The sequence below is a fragment of the Trachurus japonicus genome, chromosome 8 (genome assembly GCF_045865225.1).
Source record: "Trachurus japonicus isolate A0001 chromosome 8, Traja_1.0".
Taxonomy (NCBI): Eukaryota; Metazoa; Chordata; class Actinopteri; order Carangiformes; family Carangidae; genus Trachurus; species Trachurus japonicus.
This window is the reverse complement of record NC_140914.1, coordinates 7,752,057-7,763,409: the sequence shown is the minus strand read 5'-3', so window position 1 is coordinate 7,763,409 and position 11,353 is coordinate 7,752,057. Positions and strand designations below refer to the sequence as shown.

Below are 11,353 nucleotides of genomic sequence, written 5' to 3'. Positions count from 1 at the left end.
TTTAAATCCTAATTTCTTATTTCATGAATGTCAAAATCTGGTCTATAGCCTATTTACAGTGAGGTTAAAAAACTGTCTTTAAAACATCTTTTCAAGTCCTGTCAGCAAGAAAATATAAAGTAAACCTTTTTCTTTCTTGCAGCTTCTGGTGAAAAGGCACAAATAATGAAAATAGTTTGTTGCTGTTAAAACCAACCACCTACAGTATATAAGCTTTATTTCAGACACAGGTCCATATCACAATCAAACAATATAAATAGTACAAAAAATAAAAAGAAAGTACAAAGATACATTTAATAAAATATACAGACTATTGCACCAATGCCACCTTAGCCTAGAAGTGAATCGGTAGCAGCTTTTCAATGGGCTTACTAGAGCCTCAATTATGTGATACTCTGATTTGTCGAGGCAACACATAAAACTAAACACCAACTGTCTTAAAAGTGCCTCACAGGTTGGCACTCTATTAGACACAAACACGTGACTGGTACTATGCCACCTAGGGACACAGAGCAGTAACCTCATTGCATCATTGTATGCTACCTTGAGCCTCTGCATGCTCTTTTGCTTATAATTGGACCACAATTGGGAAGTGACAGTAACGTGAGATAAAATCAGTTTTTCAAGGAATAATGTAAGAAAAATAATTAATTGGTTCATGTTTATTTTTTCCCTCATAATTTTCCTTTAAATATCGACTGGGAAACCAGCTTCTGGAGTCTGGTTTTTCTTGCCTCACTGGCGTCATTCGGTCTCACTCGGCAACACTCGGCAACATTCGGCAACATTCGGCCGCTCCGAAGCGACCATCACTGTGACGTCATTACGCAGCCTGAGCGCCTGCACGCTGCATGCGACTCGTGCGTATAAAACGGCCGAGGGGGGCGCATCTCGGCCCCCAGAAAAACATGTTTACCAGCAGTCATCGATATAACATCTACCGCGAGCTGCGGCGCGGCGGCTCGGCTCCATGTTAGCTCCCACCCGGAGGGGCAACACGACGCTGATGGGGGAAGAAGACGCCTGTTTTTCACGACGCCGTCAGTTACAGTTACAGTAGAGGTGAGTAACGTCCGCAGCGGGCTAAGCTAAGCTAAGCTAACCGAGCTAACGGCACTCATGATGACAGTTACATGAAAACACGAGTCTGACAGGTCTGACTCAGGGCAGCTGATACTTTAATTATACCCACCATTTCCTCTTCTAGAGGAAATATGAATTCATATTTATATTTTATTTATTTTCTGTCAATCGACGTTAGCTAATCAATAGAGGACAACGAGTACATAATGTGACCACTCGAGTCCGGATGTCACATAATGTTCTGTAGGTCGTGGGGGCATCAGCAGGTATTGATAATCCGTAGAGAAATACAAGGAGATGTATTAACAGTTCACATTTCATTCATTCAATTCTTGTACAGTTCTTTGGGGGCTGTGATTCTTGTAAAAACTGATTGAAAATGTACTGAAAATCTTTTAATTGATTGATCCTAGTCCAACTCCTAAAGAAATACTGACATGAATAGAAATGGCTTTATGCAGTTGTTGTTACCTATAATCAGTCAGTAATGCATGATAATAGTGCAGTCATTCTTACACTGGTCATGAAGCAGGCATGACACTGCATTCAGTGTTCAAGTTTAAAGTTTAACTTAACACTGTTTTTGGAGTTGCAGAAATCAGTGAAATGTTAATTTGAGGTTAGTTAATGTGTGTGTGCTTTGTGTCCCTGACAGCATTAATGTGTGTTTAAACATGCAGCCAACAAGATGGACCTGTTGTGTAATGTTAGGTCAGTTTGACAGAGAAGAGACCCTGAACGCCTCACTCTAATTTTTGGGGCGCTCGTCGTTTTGCCTTGTGATTGTTGTTGTGTGTCGTCCTGCTGGAAACGAGGAGGGAACTTATTTGGAAAAGCAGCTTATTGTCCCAGTCAGACAAAGGTTGAGGGCCAAGAGGCTAAAACTGTCACAGTGTAGTGTCATTAACTCTCTCTAGAAATAGGACGAGCCGGAGCCAGCCAGGTGAAAGTACAGGTAGAACAACAACACACAGGTAGAAGAACAGGAAACCTTCCTTTTTCCTCCACAAAGAACATTTCCTTAAACGATATTCAGCCAAAAACATCTCAGCTGTCAGTGATGTTGTTGTTCCAGGATGTTTCTTGATTCACCTTCATTCCTTATTGTTGTGTGTCGCCGCCACCAGCTGATTAAATCTTTATTTATTTGCCGTTACTCATGTTCTCATTGAGGAGTGGGTCAGCAGGCGACTCTCTCACTGGCTGTCTAGTGAGATTAGAGACATGCACATCGTAGATAAGTTATCATAATGTTTCAACGACCCCATTATAACAACTCCACCTACCCTCACCCTGTTCACTCTAATGAACAACTTTTGACTCCTAGAAGATTGTTTTCACTATTTATTACTCTGCAGATCGTTTTCTCAGTTCACCTGTGTCTATAAAATGGTGAAAAAAGAATACAATTAAACTGTCAGATTTTCCAAAAGCTTGTGGTGACTAACTAAGAGTCCAAACTTGAAGGTTTGCAGTTAAAAATGATAATCAGAAGGAAAAGTCCTCACACTAAAGCTGAAATATTTAAGCTCTTTGCTTGAAAAACAACTTTTCTGTCTAGTTGAATAATTCAAATACCTGCAGGTTGATTTCCTGTGTAACTGAATGATAGTTTTGGCTCCGATAATGACTTAATTAAAGTAATGATCAGTCTGAGGTTTCACTCTAAGCAGCAGGCGTCACACACTCCAGAGCTCTGACATAACAGGACGCTGACCCGGTGTACGGTTGCCAGTCGTGCTGCGGGACACCAAGAATCCGTCTTTACCTGTTTTACATAACAAGGAGAAACGGAGACACCTGGAGTGGATACAGAAAGCAAAGAGGCCGAATCGTTTGACAGCCTGGTCAGGAAACACCTGAGTCTCAGTCGGTACAAAGTGTTCTCACTGTGGCGCTATGGTGTTTTCAACAGGTGGGCAGGATGGGGGAGCGGGCCGTCAGCGGCGCCCCCGTGGCCACGATCTCCCCAGTGCAGCAGATGCTGGCCTCTGGCACTGGAGCCCTCCTCACATCTGTATTCGGTAAGATCACGGAAACACAGACTAGAAAAACAGACTTAAGACTGAGAAAGTAGATGTTTGTTCTTTCGCTGCAGAGTCTTTACATCTGCAGGAGGTAATTGTTGTTATTTTACTAGTTTTAGTTTATTTGCACACTATATAGCCTACATAAAAAAACAATGAAAATAGTGAAATTAAACATTGTGCAGGAGAGGTGGAAGCCAAAAAAGGCTTAAAAACAACGGTGATGGTTCAAAGTCAAAAAAGATGATAATACAGAACTGAATCACAAAGTGCTACAAATCTTTGCTAAAGAACGATTATTGTTTTGTCTTATTGTTTTACAAACGGGTCAAACCTCAAAGAGATTTAGGTTAATATGATTTATAACAGGAAGAAAGCAGGGAATTCAAATTTGAGATGATGAAGCTGCAATTTTTTTGTATTCAAAGTAACTCGTCACTGAATTCTTGCAGGAAATTTGACAAAATAATAATAATTCATCAACTTATTGTTGCATTTCTCTAATTTTCACCCACTTACTTCGTTGTGCACAAACCACTGAGCATTTAAGTCTTTATTAAAAACACATCTATTTTCCTTGGCATTTTAGTTGGGTTTGATACATATTCACTTCTGTTTTATTGTTTTATTGCATGTTTTTTACTGGATATTACCTGTGTTTATTTGTTTTATGTTGTACAGCACTTTGGTCAACTTGGGTTGTGTTTTACGTCTTGTCTTTGTTTGCAGTCACGCCGCTGGACGTGGTGAAGATCAGGCTGCAGGCTCAGCAGACGCCGTTCCACCAAGGTAGGACGAGCTCTTCAACATCAAACATCAGTGTCGGCGCTGAAACGCAGACTTCACCTTTAACAGCTGCTTGTGGATGCTGTGAAGTTTTGTGTGTGTTTTTATCTCGTTGCTTCTCTAACCTCACCACACCTGTCCAGTCCACCTCTGTGCTTCCTGTGCTGCCCTCACCTCTCCTCTGTCCCGCTTCTCTGTTTGTCTCGCAGCTTCAGCCTGTGAACCTGCTCCCTGGCGCGGCGCCATCCGCCCGTCCAAGTGTGAGTATCTCTCCTGCCGTCGCTGCATGTGGAAACTTAAACCTACAAAGATCCTGCTGCACAGCTTTGAGTCTGATCTACTAACTAACATTTCTTCATTTCAAATCAACAACAAAAAAAGACCTTGGCTGCAAATAATCTTTCTAATCTAATTTGGTAAAAAAGCTAAAATGTGTGTGTATGTTTTTGTTTGTCACTGCTTAGCCCCATGTCTAATTCATTAGTTGATGTATGGCCTGAATTACAAAGCTGAAAATGTTCCCTAGATACAGTGTACAACTAAACGGAGGTTGAAATGTTATTTATTTAATACAGTTTTATTTGTTTTGTGAATGCTGTTCACCCGGGTCACTGCTCTGTGTTAGAGCCGACGTGTTTTTGTTTTCTCAGTAGCAGCTGGTTGTGAAATGAGTCTTTTTTTAGAGTTTCTTTCAAGGTTTTGTCAATAGTCCATCTTTAAACCAGCCTTAAATAAACAGGCACAGTAAGCAGCGACAAGGACGACGGCCCCGATCTTATCTGAGTGGCTCTGCTGTCATTGCCTCCACAGTGTCAGCGCTGACCCGTTCTCTCCTCTGCAAACCACTGTTTATATTAGTTACATCAATAATGTAGAAAACTGAGTTTGTGCCAGGTTTATTTTTCAGACTCTTAACTTTGTTGAACTTTTCTGCTGAGGCTGATGTTTGTGTCTCTGCTGTGTGTCTCACAGGGAAATGCTTCCTCTATTGTAACGGACTGATGGATCACATCTACGTCTGTCAGAACAGCACCAGTTGCACCAGCTGGTACAAAACACCGACACATTTCAGTGGGACTCTGGTGAGTGTGAGCTGAGCAGCAGGAAACACAGGCAGCTTCAGTGTTGTCGCAGTGTTTGAGTCCGTTACAATGAACTGTGGAGATATGTTATCTTTGTTTGTTTGTGCCACAGGATGCGTTTGTGAAGATCAGTCGGCATGAAGGACTCAGGTCTCTGTGGAGTGGGCTCCCACCGACACTGTGAGTTATTAAACTGCCACAAAGGAAATATTTCAAAGAAAAGCTAACAAATAAAATACAATTCGGGTCAGGGTGTGTGTAGATCAGTGGTTCTCAAACTTTTTTTACATCAAGGACCCGTAAAATGGACACAAATTAGACCACGGACCCCCACTGGACTAAATTTTTAAGAAAACACCAGAAATACACAAATACGGTAGTCAATGTACGTTCAAATTAGTCATGAATTTTTAGAAAGATTACAGAGACATTCTGGAAAAAAGTGGTACAATTTGACAAAAAAAGTTGAAACATTTCTGTGGTAAGATTAAAAAAAAAAAAAAAAAAGTTTAAAAAATGTGGTAAAATTTCTAATTTTTTAAAAATAAAAACGTGGTAAAATTTCTCAAAAAAATTGGTAAAATTTCTAAAAATAGAAGGTTTTAAAAAATTCTAGGAGAAACTGGTAAAAATTTCTCAAACAAGTTCTAGAAAAAGTGGTAAAATTTCTAAATAAATAAAAAGTGACAAAAATTTCTCGAAAAGAAAAAAGTTAGATGAATTTGATGATCTTATATGTTATTTACAAAATACTGTTTTATTTTGATATCATTGGATGACCCACCACACGCTGCCCACATGATACGTACATCAATTAATTTGTCAATTTATCCTGTGGAAAACATGACAATATGAACAAATGAGAGTGAAATCCTCAGTTAAATAATACAGATACATAATGTCCCAAGAATTTTAACTTCACATGTGGAGGGAACGTTTCAACAACACAACAGGTGGCGAGTTATTCAATAAAAGGCAACAATAGTGATGTAACAAAGCTGCAAATAATTATGTTCATCAGCTCCTGTTGTGACGAATTTACATGTTTTATTTATATGAAAATGTTCCAGTGATATGTCAGACAGTGCACAATAACCTCTGTGTGTGTGTGTGTGTGTGTGTGTGTGTGTGTGTGTGTGTGTGTGTGTAGTGTTATGGCCGTACCTGCCACTATCATCTACTTCACCTGCTACGACCAGCTGCGAGACTTCCTGAGATATGGTCTGGGTTTCCAGGGCAACCACATCCCTCTTGTCGCTGGAGGTCTGGCGAGACGTAAGAGCAAGAAACACACACACACACACACACACACACACACACACAAACATCGACAGTGTAACAAGTAAATGGTAAATGGTAAATGGTCTGTATTTATACAGCGCTTTACTATACCTGAAACGATACCCAAAGAGCTTTACAGTACATCACATTCACCCATTCACACACACATTCAAGTAAATAAAGAACTTGTCAAGCTGTGTTTCCTTAATTTGAAACGTGTGTGTGTGTGTTGCAGTGGGCGCTGTGACGGTCATCAGTCCTCTGGAGCTGGTCCGGACTAAGATGCAGTCCCGCCGGCTGCCGTACAGCGAGCTGCGAGCGTGTATCCGCTCGGCTGTGGCCCAGGACGGGCTGCTGTCTCTGTGGAGGGGCTGGGGGCCGACCGTCCTCAGAGACGTCCCCTTCTCTGGTGAGAGCAGCAACACAACACAACACTGATATAATAATAATAGTGGACATTTACTGATTTACTGAATTGATTTGATCCCGATTCAACCAAAAAAGCAGTTACTAAGTTATTAATGCACATTTATTTAAAATGACCCACTCCAGAAGTAAACAGTGCAACAGTGCAGTGACGTATATTAAAATATCGATCCAAGGATTTTATGAATCAATATCGGATCTTTCAAATGAAGAACAATATTCGGGCTGACAATCTTCCCCCCAAATCAGATTTGAATTTCTAACGCTTCTTAGGTTAAATATTCAAATTATCTTCAAATTTTTTATGTGTTTTTTTTTTTTTAATATATTGTGTATATATATTATAAAGGGCATTCCAACCAAATCTGTTATGTTACATTCGCAACACCGTTAAGTTTTTTCCTCTTTTTTTTATCTCTCTTTTTATATTTGCATTGAACATGTAATTATAACACATCCAACACTTCCATGTCAGAGGGAACTCAGGTTTAATAACAGCCACAAACGTTGTTGTAAAAAGGTTTTAGAGGTTGAATATCTCCTCCTGTTGCTGCTTGACATGAGTCTATTTAACCAGACTCATATTTAAACACAATAATCAGCCACAGTTATAGTGATGATTAACATTTAAATTCTAATACCAACTTGCTGGTGTTTCTACTGTGAACATGGTGAAGCCAGTAACTGTTTCAGGCTGAATAAATGATGGTGTCTCGATTTGAAGGAGGAAGTGTTTCCATGAATCCACCACAGAAACTCGTCAAACTGCTCCTGCAGCCAGAACCAATGGATGAACACACTGTTTCCCTGTTGTACTGGTTATTTAACACGACTGTAACGTGAAGCAAAGCAGCAGCAAAGTTAACAAATGACCTCCCTCCCTCTCCCTCTCTCTCTGTTTACGTGTCCTTGCAGCTCTGTACTGGTTCAACTATGAACTGGTGAAGGCCCAGTTATGTGAACAGTCTGGAGTGACTCAGGCCAACTTCTCCATCAGCTTCACAGCCGGAGCCGTGTCTGGAGCTGTGAGTAACTCACTCGGCACTGACGTCAACACACACCTGCACCGACCTTTATCACAGGACACCAGAGGCATAAGCCAGCGAAGCACCTGCTCAGGGCCCCGAAGAGCAATTCACTTTACAGCCACAATCTACAGTGCGTCACTTCTGTCGATCCCTAGAGAAATCCTGCGTAATTACAAAAACCCTTAATTGTTGTTGTTGCACTTCACATTGCTGTTGCTGCCAAAAATAAAAAAGCAGATGACGCGCTTAAAGAAAATGCATTGTCTGTTAGTTTGGAGAAGTTGTGACCTGCACATTCACCACGCTATGAGATAATAACAAAACGTTACGAGACAGGGTTGTTTTAGAGGTAAATACAGAGACTGCTTGATGAAAAACTGCTCCCGACGGGAACGCGCATCAGCGTTTTTCCACGAATTTACCTCTAAAACAACTCTGTCTGGTAACGTTCTGTTATTATCTCATAGCGTGGTGAATGTGCAGGTCACAACTTGTCCACCAGAGCGTTTTGGAGTTGTTGGATTGTGTATTTGATGAGTTTGAAGGGAGAAACCAAGAAATCCCATTAGCCTCCGTAGCGTAGCTCTGAGCAGCTTGCGGCTCTGCTCCGCTGTTCTAAAAATAGCTTGCACCGACAATTAAAGGTAACAAACCTACTCCTAAAACTATATAGGGATTATAGCAATGGGCCAATTTGCCAAAATGTTAAACTATCCCTTTAAGTGTAAATCAACCCCCCAGGCTGCACTTTTAGCTGAATTTGGTTCCATTTCAGATTAAAAACCATAGATGGGTAAAAACATGCCAGGCTAGAGTGATGATTCATAATGACAGATTAGAAAAATGAAATAAGTTTGTGTGTAAATGATCAATAATCAGTATTATTGGCAGTAATAAATATCATTGACCGGATGTAATCAAAGTTATTTCCTGTAAGTGAATTGAAATGACTGGCACATTTCTACGAGCGCAGGTCACAGTCGTACATTATGAGTCACTCCTCAGGTGTCTGATAACTCACCTGGACAATAGGAGCGTTGTCCGACCCACTTCCACTGTGACCTGGTTCTTGAGCAATAATTAAGCAAACTCTCCTCCTGATATGAGTGGTTATTCTTCACACTGATAAAACCTGAGCTGCTGATGTGTAACCAGCTGCAGGATCTGACTGACTCTGTGTGTGTGTGACTGACTCTGTGTGTGTGTGTGTGTGTGTGTGGTGTTCAGGTGGCTGCGATCCTGACGCTGCCCTTTGACGTGGTGAAGACCCGGAGACAGATCCAGCTGGGAGAGATGGACACTCAGGGAGGTCGGTGTTTATGTGGAGCAAGCAACGTTAAAATATGTGTTAACTTCCTTTAAATTCAGTGTGATATATATTCTAACATGTGTCTTGTTCCCTTTTTCCGTCCAGTTTCCTTAAAGAGAACCACATCCACATGGCACATCATGAAGGACATCTGGGCTGAGCTGGGCTACAGGGGCCTGTTCGCAGGTAAACACGGAAACTGTCTCATGTCACGTCTGAATAAATGTATTTACCATCAATTCTCAAATAGACGCCGGGGCGAATAGTTGATTAATAATCAATTAGGACCCCGCGATTATCGAATCGTACTTTTTGCTTGACATGCCTGTCCCTAGTATTGTACCCTATTACAATTATGTAAATTTTGCAACGCTAGAGCAGAGAAAGCATTTATTCAGAAGTTTAATTTGTGCCCATTAAACTTGTAAATGAATGCTGCTCCGGATCCGGCTCTGGCTCTTTCCTTCTGTTCTTCCTCTTCTAAACAGTAGGAACAGAAGGATTTTAGAGGATTTTCCATCTTTGCTGAGCAGAAGATTTGTTCTAAATTGAATGTAACATGGGGAAGAAACTTTGAGAGCTGACGGCTTGCTCACATACGTTTGGTTTTATTTGTTTCATTTTAGTCTTTTTGCACTGTTGTCACTTGTATGTCCTGTACTGTTTGTAAATGTCGTTAATGTAAATGTAAAAAATTATAGTATTTACATACATAACATACTTTAGTATTATAGTATAAATAAAGAAACATTTGACCCTTTAATAAAAGCCTGTCTCAAATAGAAGCCGAGTTGGAGCAAACAAAAGCCTGCACCTCTGTCTGAGAATCTACAGACTGTGTGTCAGTTTTACTCACAGGTGTAATCGTTGACTCTCTCCAGGTTTCATGCCGAGGGTGATCAAAGTGGCGCCGGCCTGTGCCGTCATGATCAGCACCTACGAGTTTGGAAAGGCCTTCTTCCAGAAGGTGAACCTGGATCGACACCCTGAGGGCTGTTAGTGTGGAGCGCACGAACACGCCGCCACCACCACCACCATCATCATCATCATCATCATCATCATCATCATGACCATGACCATGACACTTTGTCCTTCAGGCCTGTTTGTAGCTCGAGGAACAGGCGGGTTTGGATTCTGCTGTGAATTAACAAAAAAAAAAACTAACAAAGCACACGAGGATTGAGACTTTTCATTCCCTGAAAAACTTCCTCTAAGACTTGAGACGTCTCCGCAGTGATGAGCTTTGACCACAGGCCTGGACGCTGAAGGACGCTCTGGGACCACTGACGATTACAAGTGATCGTTTTGCATTGTGCAGGAAAGTTGTAAAAGGGTTAATGCTACATACATCGACAGCATCACCACTGTAGTAGTGAGGAAAACGTCCTCAGACCGACGTATATTTAGCATTGCCTGACAAACTGCATGGTGTGTACGGCTCCATTCAATACAGACGCTATAGATCAGAAGCTGCATCGGCATTACCGCATCGCCCTGCATGCCTGTAGCAGCACAGCATGACATCTTCTGACTTTTATCTACCGGGTAGATGACTGACAAATCTGGTTTTGTATTCGGGTTAGATTTGATCATCGTTATAGGTAGCACTTTACATTTGCAACACAAGAGCTGTGAAATGGTTTTCATGCTGAATGTTCGTCATGACCGGAGGAAAGCCATAGTAAAATGAGAAAACGCACAAAGTTTAATGGCAAAACTAAAGCAAAGATTTATAGTAGAACATACAAATCCATAGTAAATGATCTGAAATAAATGATTCCTCTTGTGGCCCGTGCTCCATCCATCCACCAAGTCTGATGTGAATAATTTCAGTACTTTATGTTATTGTGACGAATAAATTAAACAGACAGTGGTGGAAACATAATTCCTCAAAAAATAAAAACCACACATTTTGTTTTCACATTTTGCCAAGACTTTCAACTTCCTCCTGTTGGTGTTGTCGTCATGAAATCGTCATTATGTCATCGTTAGACATAACTTCAAAGCTTACAGTTACAACACTGGGACATGAAACAAAATGTTGCTGCCTTAACCCAAGAGGTGTAAGTGTTTGTATCATGTCTATTCCTTTACTTCTTTTTTTTATGAATGAAGTGATAATAAATGTTAAGACGGCTTGATTTTATGCTGTGTGTAATTTATTTGCCTCTAAAATTACATGTGGAGCATAACACTTAGGACTGAGTATTTACTTTAAAACGTAACAAGCATGCATATAACATATACATATGTAACATAAAAACATTTATGTTCACATACATAAATGTAAAGACCTAAGTTTCAGTGGACATAAAAAGATGATTATAACTG

The 11,353-nt window shown here is 40.7% G+C and overlaps 1 protein-coding gene across 4 annotated transcripts; it reads left to right on the top strand.

The window, feature by feature from the left end:
* The first annotated feature begins 900 nt into the window (after nt 1-900).
* slc25a39 (solute carrier family 25 member 39) lies at nt 901-11,168 on the top strand. Of its 4 annotated transcripts, none has more exons than XM_085783528.1 (12): nt 901-1,056; nt 2,999-3,107; nt 3,840-3,899; nt 4,106-4,156; nt 4,869-4,978; nt 5,091-5,158; nt 6,129-6,253; nt 6,495-6,668; nt 7,601-7,710; nt 8,941-9,022; nt 9,128-9,208; nt 9,904-11,168. In XM_085783528.1, the coding sequence occupies exons 2-12, from the start codon at nt 3,008-3,010 to the stop codon at nt 10,020-10,022; spliced, it is 1,080 nt and encodes a 359-aa protein (XP_085639654.1). In that variant the 5' UTR covers nt 901-1,056; nt 2,999-3,007; the 3' UTR covers nt 10,023-11,168. The 4 variants fall into 4 exon arrangements, with proteins under 4 accessions (XP_085639654.1, XP_085639653.1, XP_085639656.1 ...); XM_085783527.1 differs by having other exon boundaries at nt 901-1,062; XM_085783530.1 differs by lacking the exon at nt 4,106-4,156.
* Nucleotides 11,169-11,353: the final 185 nt, after the last annotated feature.